We start from the raw sequence: 26919 nt of genomic DNA, 5'->3' as shown, positions 1-26919 counted from the left end.
AGCCCGGGCGGCCGTCAGCCCCGACGCTCGCCGCCCGCTCGCGTTCTTCCCGCCCGAGAGCAGAAATCGGCGCCGCCCCGCCCTCAGCTGGGCCCGGCGAGGCGCGAAGCCGCGGCTCGGCCGCTCCCCCGGCTCCCTCGGCGCATGCGCTCCCGCACCGGCGCATGCGTGCTGTCCGTCCCGCTGCGCGGCGCCTTTGTGGCGGCGGGAGCGGGTGGCGCTGGGGTTCGGGGCCGCCTCCGCTCCCGCCGGGGGTCCGGTCCTGTCCCGTCCCGTCCCGTCCCTGTCCCCACCTCCCGCGGGAGGCAAAGAAAGAGCGATGGCGGCTCGCTAGCCGGGCGTCCTCGGCGCGGCCCGGCCCGGCGGCTGCGGCCCTCCCCGCCCCGTGCCGAGCGCTGCGGGCGCGCGCCTCGCCTCAGGCCGCGGCGGGAGCCGAGCGGGGCCCGGGAGGCCGCGGACGCCGCTTCTCCTCCTCCTCCTCCTCTCGGCCATGGCCACCGAGCTGGAGCCGCCGGCGGCCGGGGCCGTGTCGGGCGGGGCGCCACTGGAGGCGGAGGAGGATGAGGAGCACTGGCTGTACGGCGGTACGGGCCGGCGTGGGCTGGGCGTGGGGCCGGGGGACGGGCTGGGGGAGCGGGGCCGGGGTGCGGCTGTGTGCTGGGGATGGGGACGGGGCCCGGCGTCTCCGGTGTTGGTCCGGCTCAGGCCGAGCCGGGATTGCTTGAGCCCCCGCCGTCTTCTCACGCCTCCCGGCCGCACGGCTCCGCAGATGTGTTGGAGCCGCACGGAGCCCCGCGGCTGCCGCCGGCTCCCCACGCAGCGCGTGCCTTGAGGCGGCTGTTCTGCCCTGTGGGTGCGGGTGTTGAAGTCTGTGCCTGCTGGGAGCCTTCTGCAGGCGGCTGCTGTTGGGCGTGTTTTGGTCGGTTGTGGGTTGTTTTCTTGGTTCTATCGTTTCTAGTTGAAATTTAGGCTGCCCTGAGGTTACGTTTGCCATGTCACAACTGGGTATTTCTCTCGCTGTGCACATTTTGTACTTAAATTTATCTGCTGTGCCTTCACTTGAATAATTTCATTGTTACCATTTTTCCAGATGACACCACTGGTAAGCAAGAAGACGGACCAACTTCTGGGTAAGTCGGAGGCTGTTTGTTCATTCTAAGACTGTGCTGCAGTGGTCAAGGTGTGCTGAGCACAGCCTGAGGAATGCCATGGACCAGTGCTGCTGCCAGGTGCCTCCCATCCTCCCCATCACACGGGGCCGCTGCCGTCAGACTGGGCCCACAGTGTTTGTATGTGCGTAAGGTGAACTGGGTCAGTCAGCCCATTCAATTTAAAACTCTTTCTTCCTTTTTTTCCCCTCAAATAAATTTTAAATCGGGTGTATTCTCCAGTTTAATATCCAGGGAAAATAAAATGGCCTGGGGGTATGATTTGATGTTGGTCTGGTGTTAATACTGTGGCATATAGCCTGGAAAAGCTAAAATCCTTGAGCCTAAGTTAAAACCTTAATATGATCAAGTCAAAATTTTTTTGTGTGATTTGTGAACTATGTGGTTCAGGTAAGACTGTCAAGCGAAAGCTGTGGAAGCAACCCAGTGATCAGTATTGATTTTTGTGCATGAAATCATTGCCTGCTCTTGACAGTAACTCCTCCACAGTTGCACAGTGTGTTCTGCACCAGCAGGACTTTTTCTCAGCAGTTGCTCTCTATTGCCATTTTATATGCACGATGGTGTCAGAAGGCTCCAGAGCTCACTAAGCTGTGCTGTGCTCAGAGCCATCACACGTTCTTGGTTGCATTCACTGTTCCCTAAAGTCATTGTAGATCTGGAATCTGGTACTTTGGTGATTGTTACAATCACCTACTACATATATACTATCCTACTGCTGCAGTACATGCCCTGTGCCTAGGGAATAGGACAAACTGACCAAAACAAAACAACAAAACAGAAGTTTTAGCTGCGATATGTGTGACAGCATCCTTATTGACAGTGAGTATCCTCCTGAATTCAGAGCTGTGGTGCGTTCTGTGACGTTGTCTCTCTGTGGCCTCTGTTAGCAGTTACCCAGGGATGTGGTGCTGGCTTGGCTGTAATGTTTGCCTCTATCCACAAAGCATGGTGCAGGACACAGGGCCCGCTGTCATTTCCTAGCATAAGGGACATGTTGGATGCCTGCAGTCTGTGCAGGATGCTGCACCATCCGCACACAGTGTGTGGGGTTACTTTGGCTTTCCAGGGAAATAGAACATTTCTTGGCCTGCACATGATGGCTGTGGTCCTGACAGGTGGTTCATTCCCACAGAGCAGACAGGTTAGGGATTGACTGTTACTTAGCTAGTGTTTATTTGAACTCCAGTTCATACATTTTAATGCACACCCACAGATACTTTGTGTGACTGAAAGCTGGAGGTAATACTTGTCACTCTTACTTTATTCGGCCATCTTTGATTCTTAAGAAAGCTGCAGGATTGAGATCAATGTTACAGGTTGCCTGGATATGGCAAACCTCTGTCAAAGTTTTTGGAGCCATCTTTGAAGTTTGCTGTAGTGATGCATCTTCTGGTTCTCGTGTAACAGGCCACGTCTGTGACTTTGATGTACTTCCAGAGGCTGATTTTTCACTTAGACACCTCTGCTAATTTGTATAACAAAGTGTCTTCAGCCATCACCTCACAAACATCACTTCAGCTGCTGAAGTGTCCATCTCTTTGGTCTTGACTTGACTGAAGTTCTCTGTATATGGGGGGATTTTGCAAGATTAGAGCTTCAGTGACTGCTCAAATTATTCCTGTCTGATTTTGTTGTTCTTTTTCCTCCCTAGCTGCTGAGTTGTGTTAATATGATCTGTGGCTTATCTGTTTGGTGTGTCCTTTTGTGCAGCCTTCTCAGTGGTTTTAATCTGACCAGTGTTTGGATTCTGTTGGGTGTTACGTGTGTTTCTTTTTGAAGATAACTTTGTGTGTGTTTATTATCAGATGTGATGTTTTAAATTAATTGCAGAGTTGTTGGTTTTTTTTTTCCCCACGAAGTACTGGTGGCAAAACTGGCTTGGGCTACTCCAGCAGTGCGTTATTAAAGCCAAAATTGTTTTGAAGTTCTGCTGGGTTTTTAACTGTGCCATTAGAGAAGAATGGCCTCTCTTCACCTGCCAGATCTGTAACACTCAGTATACTCTTTTCTAGCTTATGTGTGCCAGTTTGACTTCCTTGCTTGGTGAATGCAGTAGGCAATTTTAGCAATGTACCAACTGTTTCATGGGAGATAAATCTGAAACTGACCATTGTCGCATTAGGACTAATCTGTAATGAACGGTAAGATGGGGTAGATACTTCTCTGTCTCTTCTTCATCAATAAGTAGCTAAAGTTTAATGTAAGCAATTTGTGGGAAGACTAAAATCACTTTCTCCTTGATTTCTACTGGTTAAACGTCCCTGTTGTTTACTATATACACATATTATTAGCAGTCTACAGGACAAGGTAACTTTTATTATTCTGAGGACGTTGAATTATGGTTTCTTCTATCAGCGGTGATTGTGTCAAACCAAAACTGAAAGCTCTTGCAGCAGCCACAAGCATAAACAGCTGACTGATGCTTGGCTTTGCTGTCTGTCAGGTGTTCTTTGGAATCTCTAACCTTGCTCTTCCCAACAAAGGCAAAGCCAAGCAAGGATGGTTAACAATTTGTCCCACATCTGAGGTAACTGCCAGCAGCAAAAGCGCACTTCATGAATAGAACCTCTGTATGAAAGTCACCTGGGCAAATGCTTTAGAGATGTTTGTAGGTGAACCTCTGGGTTGGATTTTTACTTATTTTTGCCTGTTGCATTTACTAGACATGCAGAATCTTCTCATCCTCTGCAAGATGCTCCTCAGGAGAACCGGCCCGTCGGCAGTGAAGACAGAGAGGTGTCACAGCATGTATGTGTTCCACTGCAACTGGTAGACATATCTGGTTTCGTGCTCGTAAATGTTCATATATAAAACGATCTGTTTGTGAAGGTGCTGGTCCTGCTCTCAGAAACATTTGTACTATTGTGGAGTCCTGTTGCTGCTGGTGACAGCAACAGGATTCTCATCTTGGTCTTGTGTAGGGGGGATTGAGCTGTGGTCTGAACATTGCTTATGCCCACTGGGATGGCGAGGGAAGGCCTCTGAAGCCACAGGCTGAAAGGAAAAGCATGGTATTGCCATCAGCTCTTTATATAATGTTATTTGGGTATCAGTAAAATACAGGGAATGCTGCAGTAGAAGGCCCAAAGCACTGAGATTGCTGGGGGTCTCTTTTTGATTCTTCCTCAGACCTCATCTCAATGCTGAGTGGTGGGAAGAGGCTTGCTTCTGCCCTGTCTGTCCTCCAGTCTTTTCAGTGAGGTTATTTTCTGCCACTGTGGTATGTTAATAGTGTTCCTGGAGAGTTCTGTCAAACCTGCTTGCTGTGGAAAGGGAGGGAGCACTGGGAGCAGCTTCCCCGTGCTGTTTTGTAGTGGTGAAGTGTTAATTCAGCTCATGCGTCTTTTAAAGCTGCACCTGCTGAATATCTTAGAGGTTTCCTGCTCTCTTGTACATGAGCAGCAGAGATGTGTTCTTGATCACAGTGGGTGCTGCACCAAAGGCAAATCGGCAACTGCAGAATGAATGTGTGAAGTCAACAAACTTATTGTGAGAAATGAGCTGAAGAGAACTGTTCAGCAGCTGTGAAGACTGTGGTATGAGAGAATATTTATTTCAAGGGCCTTACGAGGAGGCTGGTGAATATTTTGGTGACTTTATTTGTGATTTTATACCATGACTGTGGAGCAGTAAAGGAATGTCAGGCTCTCCCACCTGTCTCAAAGACAGTGGAAGAGTTGGATCTGAGAAATGTGTCCCAATTCTTTGAACTGGGGTCAATCAGTCCCACCTTGAGAAGTCTTGCTTTGATTCTTGTCTAGAGTCATTTTTTTCAAAGGGCACAGCAGTTTCTTCACAGCCCTCTGTGTTGAAGGCATCCATGGTTGTTTTTTTTTTTTTGTCTCCATGGGCAACTTTGTACAGCTTTGGAGTGCAATAGAACACATTATCTTTATATCAGGTCATTCTTTATAACAGTCCTTCCTCATACAAGATTGATAAAATTAGAATTACTGTCCAGAGGAACTTCTCAATTTTATTTGTTAGTAAACTCCCGTGTGTTTTATTTTTGTAAGGCCCTTCCAAGTGGAGAAGATGATGAAGAAGACAGTGATAGTGACAGCGATGATGACGACGTGAAAGTTACTATTGGCAATATTAAAACTGGAGCACCATCGTACATGTATGTATTGCTGGGGTGATGACAGGGTTTGATCTGAGGTGGAACTGGTGCATTAATTGGGATTGGAAGCAGGGATAAGGGTTGGTCTGCATTCTGGGAGACATGGGAGCAATGGCCAGACAGCAGGAATGGAATTCCTTGTTGAAATCCATTGTTAAAATAGGTATGATGTTTCATGGATCTGCTGCTGGAAAATTAACCAAATATTTATTATTGCTTGATTGAGTAAAACTGAAGTTGGGAAGCTGCATTTAATTCATCATCTGAAAGCTTCAAGAAGAAAGATCTGTATTGTTAAGAATTTACGAAAGCTGTGAGCTGACTAGTTTCAGCTATCTGGTTTCTTGTGATTCACAGTGAGGCTGATTGTGAGCTAGGAAGTAGCGTCACTGAATTAAAATAATACCTGAATTGGCTTAATAAAAATAATAAGGAGTATTTTTGCTTTTATCAGCCTTCCTTTGAAGGAAATAACTTGCACGTACTTTGTAGCACATTCTAATTTTTTTACTTCATGTGTTTTTCACATCTCCAGTCACAGAGGTAGTTTGAGTCTGGGGGATTGCTTTGCAAAGCAGTGCTCCATCCTTTTTGTCAGCAGCTCACTAGATTTTGTAGACATCCTTTTAGAAATCTGATCCTTCTTTGCCTCTCTCCTCAGTGTGTGATACAGGTGCAGCTTTAATTTCCATGTTGTTCAGTTCCATTTAAATAATCATACCCATTCTAGCCACCAAGAACTCTTTGAAATACCTTTGTGTTCTCCATTAAGACAGCTCCCTCATATTAATGTTGTTGGCCAGTTGGCCAGATTGTTTCCTGCGTTTCCACAGGGTTAGGGAAAACTGTGCTAAGTGAATTTCACTTCTAAGGTGATCCAGCTTGGATCAAAAATTGTAGAGAGGTGTGAGTAAACCAAAGCGAGCTAAGTGTCTTGTGAAGGATGTCAGGGTTTGACTGTACTTTTTGTAGAAAAATTCCAAATAATTTGTCTGAATACCAACCAATCTAGTCATTCTTTTCCATATAGGGGAACTCCTATGAATCTGAACTTAAAAACGGGTAGAGGCTATGGGGCATCAGCTTCAGGTATTGCTGTTACTTTCATCCTTCACATTTTGTAATATTTCACTTTTCTGGCAAAGGCAGCTAAAGCAGCTGCAAATCTTCTCTGTTTGGAGGAAAATAAATTAATGAATCTGATTTAAAGTCAGAACAATAAATGGAGAAATAAAGAAAAAAAGTCTGGCCTAGAGTATTATCTGCACATACTTCTGCAGATCAATTTTTCCTCACTGTTCAATTTGATGTATGTAGTATACTGAGACTTGTATTCTGTCCTTCCTCATACGTGAGGCTGTGTTTTCATGGCCTTTGCATGCTTCAGTAATTTCTGTATGCAAACAACAACTTACCCTCTGATTGAGAAGATGAGCACAAATTTCCTTTGGGGGTTCTGTACCCAGTGAGGTTTTTCTGATTCCGGTCAGTACATTGTCTGTTCAAAATATATCCTGAAAAAGTCTTTTGTTTTAAGAAAAATTGCATGTTTGGGGAGGGAGAAGTTAGTGTTTTGCCTGGGGAGAAAAGTTCTTTTCTTTGTTTGGGATGAATTTCATACATGCTGTAATCATTCACTCCAATATCAGTCTGTGTTGAATTTGCTTCTCTGCTGTTCAACTGCAACTGCAGTGTGCTCTGGCAATTTACAGAGTAACTAAACTATTTTTTTATTTAGAAGCTGATTGTGGTTTCCTCTGTGCTGTAAAGCCAGCACTAAATTCAGAGTAGCACTTTTTAACTGGAGCAATTTGCTCTGTAAATTAGTGGATTAAAGGCCTTGCATTAAAGGTAGTAACGTTTTCTCTTTCTCCAAAGCCAAGTTGCAGCCCAAAGGTATTGATTTAGATGCCGCAGGGAATATAAACGGATTGCCTGTTATAGAAGTGGATTTAGATTCGTTTGAAGACAAACCATGGAGGAAACCAGGTGGGGCCTCACAGTTTCTTGTGGTAAATATTTTTTGCAGTTGTCTTTTTTATTTCACGTGTACTTCCTGTCCTTTTATTGCTGCCATGGCAGGGGGATGCCCGAAGAACTTATTTTACTCAGCCTCTGATGTGCTTCTAGACAACTGGTTTACAGTGTTTTGATTGATCAAACCATGCTTTTACCTAAAATTGGGTTGCACTTACTCTATTTATATAATTTTCCTAAAGGGAACACTCTTAAAAACACAGTTAATTCACTAGTTAGTAAACGTTGCACTGAGAGCAGTACAGTACAGTTGTTTGGCAGTGGTGACACATGCTCTGCTCTTCGTGTGCCCCAGCTCACTTCCATCCTGTGGTGGCCGTGCTCCCAGCCACCCCGTGCAGCTTTCTCATGTGGGCCCTGGCTGAAATATCCCCTCTTCAGGGCAGTGGTGGTGAGAATTGCCATGTTGCAACGTATTCTAACAGGAAAGCATTTTTTTCTTAAATTCTGCTGCTGCAGATAGTTGACTAAAGGAGAGCAAAATGCTTCCTACTCTGATACGGTGGGATTTTTCTTTTAGAAAAACAGCATTGCCTGATTCTTAGCCAGGTTCTGCCCCTAGGTGTATGGCTGAGGAAGTCCCCACTTACTGCTTCAAGACCGTGTTACGTAGGCAGAACTTTGCACAGCAGATCTTTGTATATGCACAGCCTCTTCTGTCTTCATCATTTTTATTAGGGAAATTTCTCCTTGGAAGCCACAGCTGTGAGATACTGCAAATGAACTCTTGTATCAAATTAAGACAGAAAAAAACAGAAGTAAATGGAAAAGCCAAAGAGATCCAAGTATTTGCTGTGCTAATGTGATAAAATATTTAACAAAATATTAGCTGAAGTGTGAAGTCCATTTGTCTCTTTTCAGAAATAATTATTGTCCCAGTAGGCCCTGTATATTATCCATCTTTCAGAAGCTTTAGTGTGCTTAGAAGTAGTACTTCTGTAAGGTTATCTGTGGCATATTCTTGATATTTCTTGTCTGCATGAAATGAAGGGCATCAGAGTATAGCAGTGCAAGTAACTGTTGATGTATTGTGGTATCAAACCAGCACTAAGCACCCTGTGATTAATAATAGTATAAAATTTGTAGCTTTTCATATATAGGAGTGTTCCAATTGATTGTGGTGTGAGAATGAGAGGGCTGAGAAGAGAAGAAGTTGAAAGGAAAACAAGTGAAGTTCAGAGTCAGTGCATGGAGATCAGCCTGGTCGTGCTGACATCCCTAAACCAAAACAGTGCCGACTAGCCCTGAAAAACAGCATTGGAGTATGAATAGAGAAGGAAGGTGTCTGCAGAGGTGTGGCCCATAAGTTAATTTGAGATGGCAAGCAGGTAGCTTACTCAGCAGCCTTTCAGGTTTATGTCCTTTACAGGTAATTGTTCAGCTGGTTGGTATCTGTTTGAGAGAGAGGATGAAGAAATACAGTGTGGAAAAAATAATAGAAGGCTGAAATATAGGCCAATCAAAGAGATAAGTAAATGTTTCTGAATCTGCCTTGCTGACATCTGTGTATTTGAGAGGTACAGCAGGAGGAGTGGCTTACCTTGGAGATGAACTTAAACCTCGCTTTGTAGATCCAAGCTTAGCCTGACAAGTCCTTGTGTATCTGCTGCTTGCTTTGGAACCGTCTGGCTGGGATTGCCCTTGCAAGGGCTTGTAAGGGACGCTTAGCAAGGTGCAGGATGCCCTAAGATGCTTCCTGATGCCAGGTGTGCCTTGCAGAGCTGCTGCATTTGTCACTGTGCATCTGCATTCAATCTCTGCAGTTTGAGGCCTTCTCTCTTACTCAGAAGTGTTCATGTGAAAATTGAACATTTTACAGAAGAGTGAATATCAAAGTAAGATAACATCCTGGATGACCACAGTTAGGATTGTGTCTAAGATGTAATAATGTAGTATGAGTCGTATCAATAAAAAAAGAAAAGAAAACTTTAGTGCTGTTTCATCAAATGGCTGAGCCCCACAGTTTCTGCTCAGAAGAGCAAAGGCTGTGATGCTGCCTGAGCTTTGCTAACAAAAGGTTCTATGGCACCGCTCTGTTTACTGGTGGTGCTTTCCCCAGTTCTCAGCTCTTTTGAACAGCTGTGGGAAATCAGTCTGAAAAAAAAATCCAGTTGCTGAATAACTGTTTGGAAGCATCTCTTTTTATAGCCTGCATACATACTGTACTCTACTGCCCAAGCAGTCCCACTGCTGGTTAGGCTGCAGTCCAGTTGCAGCAGTCTTAGCTGTGGCACACAACAGATTTCTGACAGGATGAAATGAGCTGTTCTCTTAACTTTGTTTAAGCTGTTGGAGGACGGTTGGAGAATGCAGGCCTACCAGAATCCCAGTGTTAACCTCTACTCTCTTTATCAGGTGCTGATCTTTCTGATTACTTTAATTATGGATTCAATGAAGAGACGTGGAAAGCTTATTGTGAAAAGCAGCGACGGCTTCAGCTTGGGCTGGATCCTGCTCCTCCCATCAGCACTGAAAATAAAATCACAGTAGGTGTCGTGTAATCCTTGCGTGTGTGTACAGTAAAACTAGGACTTGTTTTTTGTAGTCATGGAGATGATAGTATAAAGGTACGTGGTCACTTACTTCTGAGCTGTTCCCTATTCCTTCCAGTGATGAGAAATACAAAAATGCCTTCAAAAATTAAATCTCGCTGCTAAAAATCTTGTCTCTGTGGAACAAACAGCTCTGGCATCCCCCTGTACTCAGCACTGGTGAGGCCACACCTCGAGTGCTGTGTTCAGTTTTGGGCCCCTCGCTACAGGAAAGATGTTGAGGCCCTGGAGCGTGTCCAGGGAAGGGCAACGAAACTGGTGAGGGGTCTGGAGCGCAAGTCTTACGAGGAGTGGCTGAGGGAGCTGGGATTGTTCAGCCTGGAGAAGAGGAGGCTCAGGGGAGACCTCACTGCACTCTACAACTTCCTGAAGGGGGGAGGTTGTGGTGAAGAGGGATTTGGCCTCTTCTCCCAGGCAACGAGCAGGACACGGGGCAATGGCCGCAAGTTGTATCAGAGGAGGTTTAGGTTGGACATAAGGAAGAACTTTTTGTCTCAGAGAGTGGTCAGGCACTGGAATGGCTGCCCAGGGAGGTGGTGGAGTCGCCGTCCCTGGCAGTGTTCAAGAGGTGTCTGGATGAGGTGCTGTGTGATGTGGTTTAGTGCTTGTGGTGGCAATGGTGATGAGGTGATGGTTGGACAAGGTGATCTTATAGGTCGTTTCCAACCTTGTTATTCTACGATTCTATGGCAGCCTGGCAAGTTTGAACCGCTCGAGCATCAAGACCTGAGTGAGTGTCTGGTTGATTTTGAGGCTGTCCAGGTTTTGGGGTGTCTGATTAGTAGATCCTGTGGATAGGAGTATGATTGATGGAACTACCGATTTCAGGATTGATCTGAGTGAAGCTGGGTATCGATGGCTGTTAAGGTTGCTGCTTGTTCTTGTTGCAATTGTGTAGCTGCATTTTGTTTTTAGTGATTGCTTTGGATATGAACCTTTGTAGAATTTCATTAGGTGGCTGACAGCTGTTAATCTGAACTCGAACCAGTGAGTCAAGAACAAATATTACTATCTTCAGTTTTGTTTTGAGGGCTACATGAAACCGAATGTGCGATTATTAAACTTTTGGACTCCTAATGGGGAAAAATGTGGACAACAGTTTGGAGTAGCCAACTAGTCTACAGAAATGTCAGCCTCCTTGACTGTAGAATAGGTTGTTTGCAGGAGCACTGTGATTGTTTCTCAGTGGAGACTTAGAGTGGAGTCTTATCTCTGATGCGTCAGTGATTTATAAGTATATGCATTAAACTTGTGTGTTACATATTGCCTTCCTTAGGTCCAGCAAGGAAGAACAGGAAATGCTGAAAAAGAAGTGGAAAACAATATCATCAAAACAGAATTCAAAACAGACTTCTTGGCTCTTGTCGGAGGGCGCATGAAAGCTGGGCCTCCTCCCAATAGGTAAGAGATGATGCAGATATAAAGCTTGTGTGCACTCTGACATAGTTAAGGTACACCTGGGCTATATCTGAATCTCCTCAAACTGGAAACTGAAGGAAGATTTCATTTGGCAGGAAGCTGCTTTGGTCATTCATTCCCTAGTGTCGTCTGCAGCAGTGCTTTGCTTAGGGTTGTGCAGCCCCTGCCTCCTCATTTATGGGTTCCTGTATTCTGGCCAAAGGGGGACGGTTCTGAGGGTGGGAAAAACAAGGGAAATCCCTCAGCTTTGAGAGCACACCTTGCTGATGGCTTATGCTTACTTGGCTTATTCTCATTCCCTTGATGTTAATCTTTGCCTTTAAATGAGGATGAATTACATTTTTGGCAACTGATGAGAGGAGCTATTGGTTTCTGAACATGTGTGCTACGCTGGTAGATGAGCACTAATTTGTATCTTCCTGCCACAAGAGAATTCACAAGGCTGGACTAAGCAAAACAATTGAGTTATTTTGATTGACAGCCACTGTGGGGAAAATTGCTTTGACTTCATAAGGTAGTAGGGTTTTTTAATCAAAAGCTTCAGAAAAATAAAGCTGTAAGGAACTAGAAAGGTCAGGGACTTGGAGTTCTATCTTGCAGGAATCAGTCTTACATCCCAGCTTTCCTTTTTCCAAATAAAGCTTTGTCTGAGAAAGAATCAATCAAATACTTCAAGTATAAGCTTATAAAACACTTCTTGGTCTGTTTGCATGTGAGCAATGTTTGCATGTGCTAGCATTTCTGTCACTGTTCATAGTGTCATCAGATTGGTCCTGCTTTTTCCAGATGTTATGCATTCCTCCTAAACTTTGAAAAATCTACAGCCCTGTAAGAGCTGTAAGAGAAGAGAAGTGGTGCTGTTTTAACGATGCTGCAGTTTTGTCCATTTTGAAAGTACTGATACAGGTTAATGGAGCTTTTGTTCAGGACCAGGAGGAATATCCTCCCAGGATGCATCACAGCATCTCCAAAATCCTGGGATTATCACTGAGATTTCTTTTTTTTGCTTAGACAAAGTAAGCAGGTTTCACTGAGGAAATTTTTTGTCTTACCAGCGAGCTGACATGGTTTTTGTTCACCCTGTTTAAACTGCCTGCAGAGTTAGAAAATTCTGCTAAAGTGGGAAAAGTTGCCATGTTTTTTTCTATAACTGCTGGAAAACAAGTCTAAGGCCAAATTTACAGAAATCTATTGCTTTGTGATCATAGGATGAGGGATTATTAGACTTCACTTGTGGACACCCCTCTCTCTCTCAAACTTGTAATGATGTTACAATAAGCTCCTATACAGATGGTCTTGCCCTGAGCACGATGTGGGTATGACGTAGAAGAACAAAGCAGAATGCAGTGACTGGCTTCACTAAAGCACAGACAGCACTGTGTCTGGGCTACATGAGTATGCTTTTGTTCCTTGGCTTAGTGTTGATTTTGCTAAAGACAATGGCAAAACTTCTTTGACTGACAGAGTAGTGTTGGGAGGTGGGATGGAAAGTATCTAACAGTCTCATTTGTAAGTATTTTTGGTTGGAAGATTGCACTTCTCTTAGTTTCTGTCCAGACTGATCATGCTAAAGGCTTCTCTTGATTAAATATTCTTTTTCATTCAGCATGATCCTGGAATTATTACTCAAATCCAGGGAGATGGCAAAGGATTTAGTTCTGAAGCTGTGTCTAAAATCCATGATTTTTCACCCATATGTGGTGGTTCTTTCTTTCTGAGTGTTCAGAGAGACCTAATTCATCCCTATAAGCAGAGCTCAAATTGTCCAAATGTAAAAAAAATGCCATCTCATTCATCTCCCATCTCATTTGCCTCTTAACCTGCTAGTGCTGCCTGCAGAGTTGTGTCCTTCCTGGAAGAGAAAGAACTTAGCCATTTTGCTTTATGTTGCTGTGCATGAGAGAGGTGTATCTGCTGGGGGAGGGGGGAACTGCTCCTTTTAATGTCTTTGAGCCTAAAAAGATGCATCTGCTTTGTACCAGGAAGCTGGGTGGGACAATTGATGTGATCGGCGGCCAGGCTGGCACAATTAGGAGAGTGGAAGGAAGACGACGTGATAAGCATGCCTCTGAAGAAAATCCCATTCAGGTAAATGTTTTGAGCTGTCTTAAAGAATTTTCTGATTTTTACTGCATTCTCTGTGAACCCAGATGAAAGTCTGTGCTTTCCTGACTTGCCGTATAACTGTTCCCATCTACAGAGTAGTGAGCAGTGTATCACTCCTCCTAAAGTGTGTGTATGCATCACTCTCTTTTGCAGGTTGAATTAACTTCTGTGCTAAAAGCTCCTTGCTAGGAGCTGGAGATTGTCCTGTCAAACACCAGCCTTCCCATCTGGGTGGGAATGCTCAGTTTCCCTTTGTCATTGGCTCTTCAAGGTATTCTCAGATTGCTGAGTTGGGGGGCTCCGATGTGGATTATTCCCTTTCTCTTTACTGTTAGGTTGGAATTTCCAGTCTTGTAGTGGAGAACTCCTGTGTAGGGCTTGCATTTCTTCAAAGTAACATTTAGACTAAGCATCACAGGACATGGCCTGCATAGCCTGCAGCTTCAAGCTGGATCCAGTTCAGATCTATGTCCATCAATTTCTGGTAGACTTACATGGCAAGAACACATCTCCTACTACCTTTCTCTTACTAACCACCGTTAATTCACAAAACAAAAGGACAACTTTACCCTTTCTGGGCACAATTTTTGGTTTGTGTTTTTACATGTGTTCTCATGGTCTGTTTACTCTTTAGTGGTCAGTTTCCAGCTTTTACCAACTGAGGCCAAAAAAAGAATTTGTTAAGAGAAAATTTGCTGGGTCATGGTTGTTTTTCCTCCCACTTAGAAGCTTTGATACCCTGTATTTCCAAGTCATTCTGGTCTCCCTGCATATTGATAATTCCTTCAGCAGTAGTGTGTGTTTAACCTACTTTTGTTGGAGATGTGAATCCTCTGGCCTACATGGTCACAATCTAGAGCAGAATTGGCCTCTTGTTGTCTTTGTGAAAGACGAACTGGATTTAAAAAAGGCTAAAAGATGACAAATAGAAAGCAGAGCAGCGTCACCCTTGAGGGTGGCTGGTTTTTATTGGAAGCCTCTGCAGGTGACAATTCTATTGGAGGCTGAATTCAGCCTCTCAGCAGTGGAGCAGACAGTGTTTGTAACACCGAAATGTTCAGCTGTCTTGCACAGCTCTGCATCCTGCTTGAATCTGGTCTTGCTGCTATTCTGCTTAAGAGAAAGTGTGTTTGTAAGAATATTGTTTGCTTTGATAACTTTCTTCCTTCCCAAAGGGTGCTGTGCCCAGGCCCAGCACGGCCTAATCTTTTCAGGTGTCTCAGAGCCCGTTTTGGTGATACGCTTCCTTTACGCTGCTGCATTGAGGTCCTTTCTGGAGGAATGAATAAGACTAAAAACAGTTTTCCTTTTCCTCTCCCTCCCAAGGTTCTCGGGGATCATGGAAGCAAGCCCCAGCCCCCGCAGCAGCCCCAGCAGCCGGCGCAGCCGCAGCAGCCCCCCCAGCAGCAGCCCTTTGCTCCCCCAGCCGGTCCTCCGCCACCCCCACTCGCCGGACCGCCGCCGCCGCATTTCCTGCATCCCCCTCCTCCTGTCACTTCTGTGCCACCGCCACTGCACCCTCCAGGTGGGTGCTGAGCAGAGCAGGCAGCCCGTGCTGCAGGCTGGGGCATCCCAGGCTGGGCAAATCAGAGGTTTGGCCAGTAATTGCTGCGTGCGGTCAGACGGCAGGTACTTAGGCTTAACCAATCGTTGTTCAACGTCTCCTTCAACCATTTCAACATTTGTCCTTAAATATTTTTAAAATAGGTCTGTTCCTTGAAGAAAAAACTCGAGGTTTTGTTTTGATGAAAGGGTCTTTAGGTGTTGTGGATCCTTTTGCTTTATTGCTAAATGTTGGGAAGTGGGTTTCTGATTAACAGTGGAAGAAGAAAAGAACAAGAATTGCTGACCTGTATCAGATCATCAGGCTGTTTAGTACAGCACCTGCTTGGTTCTGACTCACTGCAGGTGCTTCAAGAATGATGCTTGAACTGTAGTATGAGAAGGCAGCAGAATTTAATATTATCATACAAAGGTAAACATCATAATTTGGGAAAACAATTTTTTGTAAGCCAGTTACTGTTTAAGAGCGCTTTTTTTTTTTCCACTGGCTTGATTATTCAAATGTGTGAAACTTTATTCAAAAGCTTTAGGTTGAGGTGCAGAGGATGATGTGCTTTTCCTTTTGTCCTCATCTGTTTTCGTTGTGTGTTTGTTTCCGTAGGTCTGCCACCACCCGGTCCAATTCCAGGTAGGTGTTAACTTGTGTCATAACAACAGCATGCACAGATGGCCCTATTGAGCATTCGGATTAAGTAACTTGAAAGAGGATGACACCGGCCCCATTTTAGAGCACAACTAATCTAAGGTTAATAAACTCCAGTGCAGCACTGAACTCTAGCTGCTTATTAACAATTAGTAAGAGTTCTTAATTCTTTCTGTCTTTCTGACTTTCTTTTCTTAAGAACAATCCAGCAAAGGCCAGTTAGATTTGAAATAGTTTAGTTCTTATCTTACACAGCAGATCTTTGAGTGGCAAACTGATGATTTGTATAGGAATTTGGTGTGAGACTGAGCAGAAGGAATGCAAGAAGTACCAAAGAAATGCCATTTCCATCAGAAGCCCTTTGCATCGTAGTGTGCCTTAGAGCTAGTGAATGCTAATAAAGAGATGTAACAACCAATCTTTAGCATAAACTATGAACCTCACTAGCTCAAATCTACCACAAAACTGAGTTTCCTTTAATTGTAACTATTTTTTCTACTATACATTTTGCCTAGTCCAGGGAAAAAAAAAAAAACGTGTAGCAGTATTTCTGACCAGATGCCATACATCTGCAAGTCCAAGGCTGGTGGCCACCAGAAACGTGCAGTCAGGCCGCTGCCTCTGTGTTTTACTGCACAGTTGATGCATCTCCTTGCAGGTCTGCACTCAAAGCATTTTCTTGGACCTAATGTGCTTATCCTCACTGTGTGTCAGACATGCTGAACTTGTTGCACAGCTTTCTTGTTTGTGCTTTTGTGTTCATGGTATGCCCAGAGCTTCCCAAATAGGAATGCAGAAAACCTCTACCAGCTGGGCTATCTCTGAGACTCAGATAATTTCTGTTTGTTAAAACATCACTATTCATACTCCTCTCAGTGTACATTAATATTGCAGAGCTGGTTCTCCTTGTAGTACTTAAAGAAACCTTTAAGGACTCATAATAAACTTGGATTTAGAAAGCTTTATTGTAGTGAAACTGGATACAAATGCTGGTCTTGATTCTAGACACTGCAGCAGTCAGGTGCTAGTCAAGTGCATTTAGATTTAAGTTGTTTGGGAGGAGTAAGGTAGAAGAAATGACCTGGCTGGTACAAGGAACTTACAATTCAGGTAACAAGTTTGAAAAGGGAGATGAAGGAGAATACTACCTGCTAATTATGGTAATGAAGGTGATCCACCACCATTATAGCTAGGTGTTCATAACAGTAGCACTTTGAAGTACTTGGGCTTGAGCAAGTGAGCAAATGTGATTGAAATGCTCTGGGCATTGTATTTTATTGGAAGATCTTTCTTTAAAGAAAAGAAAAAACAAGCATCTAAGGGTGAGACTGTCCTTCAACTTGTTTGCAGCACAGGTCTCCGCTGGGTGAGTTAGAGACTTCAGGCAGGTTCTGTTGCAGCGAGACCCCCTTCTTGGGAGGGGTTCTGCTGACCTACTTTAGATGCTTACTGGAGGAGGTGATGAATTGTCCCAGGTTTCATCAGCTGAGCTGGCTCTATCTCCATGGTCTTGAAGAGGAGCCTGGAGCTGCTGGCTTTAACACGAACAGCTGCAGTTGGGCAGATGGCTCCTATCTTTTTAATCAGCAGTGTGCTCTTTTTTGATGTTAAATGGTAAACATATGAATTTTTATGCAAAATCAAACCAATGGATGTCAGTAACTGCTATAGGAAATAATGGTTGCTTGCAGTTAGAAAAGAAATTTAAGAAGTTCTCTTAGGAGCAATTGGCATGTCCTTCTCACTTCACATTAGTTAAGGTTGAAGAGTTAGCTTTAAAGGCTTATGTCACTTCTGCAGGTCACCGTTGTGTACTGCTGAATTCTCCTTTCTGAAGGTAGTGGCTTGTGGTCCTTTGTTAGAAATGGACTTTTTTTTTTAGCCTATGATCTCTGCCTTGTTGGTGCCATGTCTTCTTATTGTTTTTAGTCATATGAATATGTGCTCAGAAAATTGGCTTCCTTTAAGAACAGTGATGGACGACAAGTTCCTTGTAACTTTCTTTTACTCACCTTAATCAGCGGAGCAATAAAACCTTTACCATAGTTGCAACTTATCTGCATCTCAAAACCCATGCTTTTCTGTCTTCCACAGGACTGTAAAGATTAATGTTTATGCCATAATTAATCTTACATTTATGATGAACAAGCCAAAATATAAGGTAGCGCTTCCTTTATTTTTCTTTCAGTAGCCCTACAAAACTAGCACAGCTAGTTTTAATTTTGGTTGGAGATGTAACCCTAAAGGAAAAATACTGCATTCCAAACAGGTCTTTGTTCAAACGTTTTATTTTATTTTAAACTTTAACTGCATTTACCTGTAAGCAGCAATGAAGTCTTGTTCCCCTCAAGTACGACTGTGGTCTCTGTGTGATGACTTCCATTCTGTGTTTAGGGCTCTTCCCGCCGCCTCTGGCCCCGCCACCAGCTCTCCTCATCCCAACGCTGGATGGGTAAGGCTGTGCCTGGGGTGGACTCTCCATAGGCAGGAGTGATGCAGGGTCCTCCTGAATTCAGCACCAGTGGTTGCTAGTCTAGGTTTTGTCCGGGGTGGGAGATGGGAGAAGATTCCAGATAGAATTCTGTTTGCAAAGTGCTGATTGATTGCACTGGTTTGCCTTGTTTGCTAATGGCATAGGAAAGAGTCAGTAAGTTTTAGGGTTGCACTTTAATACTGAGCAGTTGATAGCGTGCTATGTTCATCCAGGTTCCCTGTGAGTCTCCAGGTGCTTTGTAAGCATGGGTTATTTCCCAGGAAGCCTTCCGTGCCTGAGTTACACCAGGGAGGGGTAAAGCAAGGCAAGCAGTTGAGGTAAAACAGTTTCAAAAGGTGCGACAAAGCAACTGCTCCTGTGGGCATTGCTAAGAATTTACAATGCAAAGTTAAACACGGTCACTGGAACCAGGGGTTTCCTGTGAGGATATCTTCATAAAACGTGGGTTAAATGTGCAGCACAGACATTCCTACAGGTGGTTTAGCCAAGGGCTGCTGAAGTGAGTAACCTGCATTCCATTCTCTGTCTCCAAAGGCAGCCAGCCAGCTACAACAACAGACAGCCCCCTCCGTTTGGCTACAACTCTGCGGGTGAGTACTGAGGACAAGGAACAGTCAGACTGCTCGCATCTCTTCTTTTTGGTGTTTGGTTGTTCAGGCTTTTCGTAGTCTTACAGACATCACGCTTTCTTTGACTGTGGGAAACACTGGATATGACTGTTCCATAAGGTGCTCAGAAAGATGAATGTGGCCCATACAGCAGCAGTGACAAACAGTTTCATAGTTGAGTCCTAAGCCTAAGCTCACTGCTTTCAGTGTAGGTATCTAGCTACAGAGAATCTTCCTGTGTGCCTCATCAGCATTTTCTTATGCTTGTTTGCATGCATACTGGCTCTTCCTTTTCCCACACCCTTCAGGGACAAGCACAGCCATCAGCTTTACATCTTCTCCATGAGCTTTCGAGTGCCCTCTTCCTACACTTTATCATGTTCCTTGCCTGCAGGCACATGCGGGTATCTGACTCCTTTGGTTCTCTGGTGGCAGAGGCAGTGCCAGAACTTTAGATTTTCTTCTGTTGCAGCCCTGCATGCGGTGCTTCCGTCCTCTCCCCTTTCGTCAGTGACCAGTGGCATGGAGCCATGACCTGATCCAACTGGGCAGGTCCTGCAGGCCACTGCCTGGGTTGGAACCTACTGGTGGCTCTGGGCATATCAGGTGGCATCCTTGAGTCACAGCTGCTGTCCCTGCTGCTACCTTACACCCCAGAAGTGGAGCCTTGTAATGGCTGACTGATTTTGGCTGACTTGGCAGCAGGAGGATGCCCAGCTCTCTAGGCCCCTTTGCCATCTAAGCCAGGATGTCTGGAAATTTTTCTGGTGGGGACCCCATAGTGCCTCCTGCATAGGAGGACCAGCAGAGAGCTGTGGCATTGCATAGCCATGGCATAAAGGACAGGGGTGGTTTTGCAACACCAGTAAATATGCGGTCTTGATTGTGTCTTCCTCACGGAAAAGGTGTTCACTTGTTCTTAGCAAACTGATAAAGGTGAAGAGAGAGATGTGGGCACTGTGGGGAGTTGGGCCTTTGTTGTCTGCAAGAGCGGGGCATCACCTTTAGGTCCAGCTGTTTGGCTGGGCACGGCTGCGGGGATGGATGGGTGGGAAGGATGCTGATACTGCTCCAGGCAAACAGGATTGCTGCTGTCTTGCTGCAGACTCGGGTTTCATCAGCTACCCACCCATCTCCACGTCCCACACGCCCTGGGTGACCACGGTGGACAAAGGCGCGAGCGGCTCTGGCAGCAGTCACTGGGAGTATTCGGGCTCACGGCGCGAACGGGAGCGGGAACGGGAGCGGGAACGGGACAGGGACCGCACGCCCACCACCAGCGAGTACAACAAGTGAGTGCTGGGGCCGGCGGGGTCCTGCTGCAGCCAGCTGTGCGGGCTCGGCCTGTCCTGGGTGCAGAGAGGTTTGCCCTGGACCAGTTACATTTTCTGGCAAAGCGTACTTTGGGTGAATAGGAGCCAGTGTCACTGGCTCTTTTCTTTTTGTTTAATCCAGCAGGACCAGTTCTGCTTGCTCTCCCACTTGTAATGTGAGGCCAGTGAATGGAATAGCCCCTGTCTATTTACTTTGTGTTTTACAGCTTAGTGTGAAACAGCAGCCATAAAAACTGCCTCTTCTTGTCTTGTGAATGAAACTGTCACTTCAAAGGTAAAAGCTGTGCCTTGCTCAGCTGTCCTTGCAGAGGCTTCAGGGCATGAGTGCCAGTCATCAGGAGCCAGCCAGGAAAGAGGAACCCTTCAGGAGACCCCGGATGCTCCTGGGCAGTGCTGAAACAGTCATCTAGCTGAGAGCTGATGGGAGCAGGTGGCAGCAGTGCTGGGAGCACATGGGAGAGGGAGCTTCGTCTTCCCAGTGTTGATCTAGGTCTCGTGAAGGCTCAGCTGCAGTGACTCCTTCTGAACCCATTCCTTATGTGCTCTGCTCCAGGTGCCTGTGGTACTTCTGTCCCAGGGAGCATCAGTGTTGTGCAGTCTTCAGGGTCAGAAGTGCCATCGGTCATTCGGAATGTGACCAGAATGTTCACTCTGGCAGGGCAGCGCTGCCAGCTCTGGGAGCTCTCAGGCCCCTGTACGGAGTAAACTGGGCAGAATTTCCTGGACTTTTTTCTTTCAAGTTTATGGGCACTGCAGGAGAAACTGAGGCAGAACTGAGCCAAAGACCAATGTACCGCAGTGCGAGGAGCCCAGGCTCCTGCACTTCCTGAGGGGTTCTTGCCACAGCCAGGTCCTGAGAATATCGTTGGCATTTTTGTGTGCTTTCAAGCACGCTGACCTCCAGGATCATGCTTGCCAAGCAGGGCAAGTGGCTATGCTCAATGGAATCCTTTAGAGCACTCTCAGATGATTGATAATGCACATTTATTTGTCTGGCTTGTTTCCACGAGTCATACAATGCTGTTTCAGACTTCATTTCTCTCTGAGGCTGAATATTGTTTCCCACAGCGGCTCCTATTAACCCCCTAGACATCAGCTTTCAAAAGTAGAGAAGAGACTGTGGATGAGTCTGAGTTTGGGTACATTGTGCCCACCCTTGTGTGTAGGTTGGATGAGGTGCCTTGAACGCCTGGGTGCAGGCAGAAAGAGCCTGTCATTGTCTCACAATTGCAGTGTGGGCAATCTGAGTTTTTAAAGTCACGACGAAGAAAACAGTCTCCTAACTTGTAATTCTTTCCTGTGAGTTAGACTGTGGAGCGGTAGTGCAGTGAGATAGTCTAGCACCTGGGGAGGCAGAATGACCAAAGTAATACGTTTCCATTGATTTGGAGCAAGGCAGCTCGGGCTTTCAGGAGCACCACGAGTACCTCTGCCTGGTGGTAGCAGGGAGTGACAAACTTTGATGGGGAGGGGTTCTTCAGTCCTGTGAGCACGTCTCCAGGCTTTGGAGCCCACGAGCATCGCATCCACACCTCGCTTCCCACTCTGTTCCCAGCGAGGACGAGCGGTACCGCTACTACGGCCGGGAGCGCAGCTACGACTTTGAGCGGGACTATCGGCGCAGCCGGGACCGCAGCCGGGAGCGGGAGGACCGACACCGGGAGCGCAGGCACCGCGACAAGGAGGAGAGCAGCAAGCACAAGTCCTCGAGGCGGTAAGGGCCCCCTGGGGCTGAACTGGGCTGCCGGTAGGAGCTCACCTGCGCTCTGGACAAAATGCCAAGTGCTCCGAGGGTGTATTTTGGTCATGCCGGCTTCCTGTGATCTGCTCCAGCCCTGAGATGTGCCTGGGCAGGGAGCAGCCTTGCTGCTTGCAGTAGGGCAGGATGTCGGTCGGTGCTACAGGACTGCAGCGTTGTCTCAGAAAGGAGAAGTCGGCCTGCACCAGATACCGCATCAGAGCTGCGTGAGTCCCAGAGATGAGACGTATGCATAGTGCAAATCCATGGGAAAAGCATCTGATTTCGGAATTGTGTGTTCCTGTGCAGAGCGGGTCTGGTCTCCAGTCTGAGACAATCTCAGTTGCTGCATCACTTTACACCCTGGTAATGACTTGAGCAGACTTGCTCCCTCTTTTTTGGTGCTTTCTTTTGGAAGAAATTCATGGCAGCTCTGTAAGTAATTCCCCTTTCTTGAATGTAGTGTCAGAAAAACTCCTATATAGTGACTGCGGGCAAAAGGCTGTTCTCGTCCTTAAGGTTCTCATCCTTAGGTTTCCGAAAGGGGACAGATTTCTGAAGGTTTGGAAACGAAAGGATGGAAAGAAAGGCTAAGAGCATAATCCACATGAAACAGAAAACAAATGGAAGCTGAGCTGATACTGGCCTAACAGGCCAATAGCTTTAAAGGCTATTTCTCAGCTTCCTGTACTCAGACTGGAATTCACCAAATTGGTGTCCAAATCAGAGGGCTTGATTTGGAGAACTGGGCTGCTCCACCAGTTGGAAATGAGGTGACTTCTCTGATTGCTAACCACACACAGATGCACTCTCTGTTGCTCAAGTGGCAGAATGAAAAGTATCTTTTCCAAAGCAAATGAAGGAATGCTTTCTGTATGAGGCCACTCCTAGTGTGCCATCAGAGACCCTCCTGAGCCACCTGGCTGTGCTTTGGGCCTGGTCAAGGCATTTGCGGATGGATGGAAGAGCTTTGCTGTAGTTTCCAGTTTACTGGGCATCAAGGAAATTACTTGCAGGTGGTTAAACCACCAGTGTGGCACAAACCACTGCCATATTGTTACCTGCCAGTAACAGAACGCAGAGAGAGAACACAGGGCTTGCCAGGTGCTGCAGGAGCAGTGTGGGGCTCACAGGTCCCCTTCACCACCCCATCAGCCACTTGGGCTGGGGTTGCTGCCCTGTGCCAGGGATCCTGGGTCAGTGCCCCCAGCAATGCATCTGGAAACCAGCTCTGGTGGAGGAGATAGAGGAGCTTTAAAGCACATAGCTGGTGAAGTGCTGGGTCATTTGTGAGAAAACAAAAGCAGACCTACCCTCCCATTGGGAAACCTGGGTCTCTCAGCTTCATCGACCCACCTCTTGCTTCTGGCCTAGGGCTTTCCCCAGCATCTCATTCAGAAGAGCAGAAGTTTCCCAGCATCTCTCAGATTTAGGACTCTTCCTTTTCTCAGCAGCCTCAGTGCTTTATATCAAAACTGGTGATATGGCAAGGCTATCGGAGTTCCCTCAGGAGTGGGATGGACACAGACTACATATAATTGTTTATTATAAACAAATAGATCACTACCCCAGTAACCCTGACAGCATTCCCAACAGTGCACTGCCTGCCCAGCTGGGGTGCTGCCGCAGTGTGGGGCATCCCACAGCTGCCTGGAGCCCAGGTGCAGCTGCACACAGTGCCAGATCATCCCCAGCGAGCAGAAAACCTTCCCACGGCAGCTCAGTGCCCCGCATTGCTGCTCTGCCTCCTCTTGCTCTGGATCCCAGTGCTCTGCCTGTGCTGCACAGTTGGCGTGTTTGGTCTCGGCTGTGGCAGAGCTGTGCTGCTGCAGGCTCTGAGGCCTTTCCTCTCCTCTCTCCACCCCCTCCAGCAAACAGCACGAGAGCGAGGAAGGGGAGAGCCATCGGCGCCACAAGCACAAGAAGAACAAGCGCAGCAAGGAGGAGAAGGAGGCCAGCGAGGATGGCACGCAGGAGGGAGAGGAGCAGGACAGCAAGGAGTGAGGGCCCCAGGAGGGACGTGCTCCTGTGGAACCAGCGGGGCAGCGGTGACGTTTCATTCTGGTTTTATTTTGTGTTTTCTTCATGTGTTTTTTTTCCCAAGGGAAGAGGGCCTGGCTCTGGGTGAGCAGTGAAGCTCATCGCAGTGGTTTGAGTTGAGGCTGCACGTGCAGTTAAACCTTTTTTTGTTGTTTTCTTTTTTGATACGAGACAAAATACAGCAGTACTAGTATATAAAGCACTGAGCTACTCTATTCATAAACATCCTTAGGGAGAACTTTGTCGTATCAGATCCTATGGTTTCTGATGGAAGATGGCTTCAGCTGAAACTAACGCATTTAGGTAATAGTTTTTGTTTATTTTTTTTATGTCCATCATTCCTTTTTTGAAAAACAGGACAGTAAGTGCAACTTGAAATTTATTGTCCAAAGAAAAGTGTGATTTAGATCCCAAGAGCCAGCTTAGAGACTGGCTCCTAGTATTGAAGTCTCACCCCCAGATACAGTTCTGTGTAGCTATGAAAACGCATTCCCATTTCTGTGTGCCAGGCAGACAGCCTGTGAGGAGGAGCAGCTCGTGCTGGTGGGCCTGGGTCTGTCTGACTGTGCTCTGCTGCCTTCGGGGAGCTGTTGTGTTCACACAGGGTATGCAAAGACTTCAAAGCTTCTTTTAATCCATCATAAACATAGTTCTACCACGTTACACCCCTAAGTGGAAAACCAATGGACAACCCATAGTAAGAGCATGAGTTTCTTTTTAATTAGCTTTGACTAACTGTTGTTTTTTTTTTAACTAAGGGTTGAGCTGAATAATTTAGCACAGTAGGTAACAAAAAGTTCCATCTAGCAGTTTGCCCTCATGGGGTTGGCTTATTTCTATTTGGATATTACCAACACTCCTGTGCAATGCATTCCTTCCCCCCTTAAATCTTAAAATAAATTCAGTCAAATTCCAGACTTTGTTTGGACTTTAGTACTGGTTCAGTAGGGTGCAAACATATTTCTGGGTGGGAAAAACAGGGGAAGTGGTTTTGAGGGTTTTGGTATGCCTGGTTCTTAAAGAGAATGTTGCACTTCTGTTAGCATGAATCCACATGTGTCTCATTTTAAGTATCTTCCACTGTTTTGACTTGATATTTCAAACTGTTCTAAATCTCTGCCCCCAAATAATGTGGTTTTGAAACTTTACTTATTTTTTGTATCGTAATCTTGCAAGTTGGAGTGTCATGTGAAGCTTACAACTGTAGAGACTTGAGCCAGTACAGCACTATGGCAACAGTTTATATGCTATGATGGTGCATTTGATGGGTCATTAACTACCAAACCTATGGGGAGAAGAATAAAGTATGGGGTTTTTTTTTGTTGTTGTTTGTTTTGTAATATTGCTTTGAGGTCATGGGATGTACATGTGTGGGTGAGGTGTGTGCCACCAACCAGCTGCAGAACAAGGCTGCAATCAGGCTTCAAGGCCCCCAGTGCTCGCAGGGCCAGGGGAGCAGCTGGGGTGCAGGATGAGCACAGGGGAGATAGAAATAAAACTGAGAGGGATGCAGAATGCTGGGTGCATGCAGTCTGGAAGCGTGCTGGTGTCTCCTATTGCTTGGGTGTGTTTCGGTGCTGGCAGAGGCCACAGTTCAGCTTGCTTTTTGGGCTGGTTGAAGCCGTTTCTGCCTTGTCCCCCAGTGCTGGGCCAGCACAGTGTGGTGCTGTGCAAGAGGGTTTGGCTGACAGCAATCCTGTCAGGAAAACAGGTTGTGGTTGTGCAGACTCCGGTCCTTTGTGCAATTTGCAGCTGCCAAGCACACTGGTGTGGCTGGCCTGTTGTAGAAGAAAGCGATGGGAGCGACGGAGAGCAGGAGCCAGCCCTGCTGCTGACAGATGTCTGCATCCTCATCGTTGCACTGTGGTGACAAACGTGCTCCTGTGCTGCTGGGGAGCATGAAGAGGGAGAAGCACCAGGGATCCTTGCTGGTGCCTCCAGAGCGAGCTTGTGCTCTGTAATTATGAAATCTGATTTTTTTTTCCAGAACACGATCTCTGAAATCACTGGGGCACTGAGGGAAATGCCAGGCAGTGGCCCCCAGACCTGGCTGAGCTGGTTTTTGCCTTTCTTGAATCAGGGGAAAATGCTTGTCAGTAGAATTTCACACTAAGGTAAGTGTAGAGTTTAGCCCCCAGCCAGTTCCTTCTCCGTTTCTGCACTCAGGTCCAGGGGTGTACAGAAACCACCCTGCATCTCTGCCCCTTCTCTCTTCCTGTGTTTGTGGAGGTGGCAGAAGCCGCCCAACCTTTAAATGGGTGTAATTAAGAGTGATCACATCCAGTCTGCATCCTGCTGCACCTGGGTTTCACGGTGGTGTCATGAAAGGGGGGAGGAAAGTAGAGAATCCTCTTTTGAAGAGTTACTGCTGCCAGTTCCTTCCTCGTGTACGGTGAATGTCCTCCTAAAGACAGACTCAGGCCTTTCACTGATGCTAGCGGTGCTCACAGTTTTATTCTAGCACAATAAATAGAGGTGAAATGTTTGCCTTTGATGTATTCGAGATTGATAAAGATGGAGCTATGGAAATAATCTTTGCTTATGCCAAGTAACTGCTGCAAGCTTGATGTCACGTTTTCTGGAGCTAATGAATGGTGACTCTAATATTCACGAGAGATCAGGGAGTTAAGCTTCATTGCATAAAGCTTTTATTCCCTAGGCTGGCTTTTTCAGTCCATCCAGTTCTGAGCCCCACAAGCACCAGTGAGATAGCTAAGGGAAAAGAGCATGTGGGAGTTGGTTTCGTTCTTCTTTCTCCAGTCACAGTGCATTTCTGGGTAATCCAGCTCCTCTCCCAGGAGAAGCAGAAGTCACCTGCACGAACTCCTGGCAAGGTCAGCTTCTTTAAGCTGGTTGAGATGTTGAGATGACTTGTTCTGGGAGATGTGCAAGAGGGTGAAGAAAAGGGCAAAGATGTGCAAGAGGGTAAAGAAAAAAGAAAAAAACACCCATAATCCATGTTGGCTTTCAGTAATATTAGAATAATTTATAAAGGCATCAAAACAAATTCAACATCTATTAACAAGCTGATATTGCAATCAGTACTTAATTATGAGGACATTTTGGTGAAGTTAAAGGCACCTTGAAACG

The 26919-nt window shown here is 46.1% G+C and overlaps 1 protein-coding gene across 1 annotated transcript; it reads left to right on the top strand.

Annotated features, from left to right (window-relative positions):
* Window positions 1-490: 490 nt before the first annotated feature.
* Window positions 491-23793, top strand: LOC306951500 (uncharacterized protein; the record flags this gene model as incomplete). Its single annotated transcript, XM_079542005.1, has 16 exons — window positions 491-584; window positions 1091-1130; window positions 3836-3920; window positions 5189-5295; window positions 6326-6384; window positions 7174-7284; window positions 9688-9818; window positions 11161-11285; window positions 13286-13391; window positions 14736-14934; window positions 15574-15600; window positions 18010-18067; window positions 18644-18699; window positions 19823-20009; window positions 21607-21765; window positions 23661-23793. 16 exons carry the CDS (start codon window positions 491-493, stop codon window positions 23791-23793), a joined length of 1677 nt encoding a protein of 558 aa, XP_079398131.1.
* Between the last annotated feature and the right edge of the window lie 3126 nt (window positions 23794-26919).

Source organism: Tetrao urogallus (assembly GCF_951394365.1).
Source record: "Tetrao urogallus genome assembly, chromosome: 13".
In the NCBI taxonomy this organism is placed as follows: Eukaryota; Metazoa; Chordata; class Aves; order Galliformes; family Phasianidae; genus Tetrao; species Tetrao urogallus.
The sequence above is the reverse complement of the archived record's forward strand: the minus strand, read 5'-3'. Positions and strand labels throughout refer to the sequence as shown.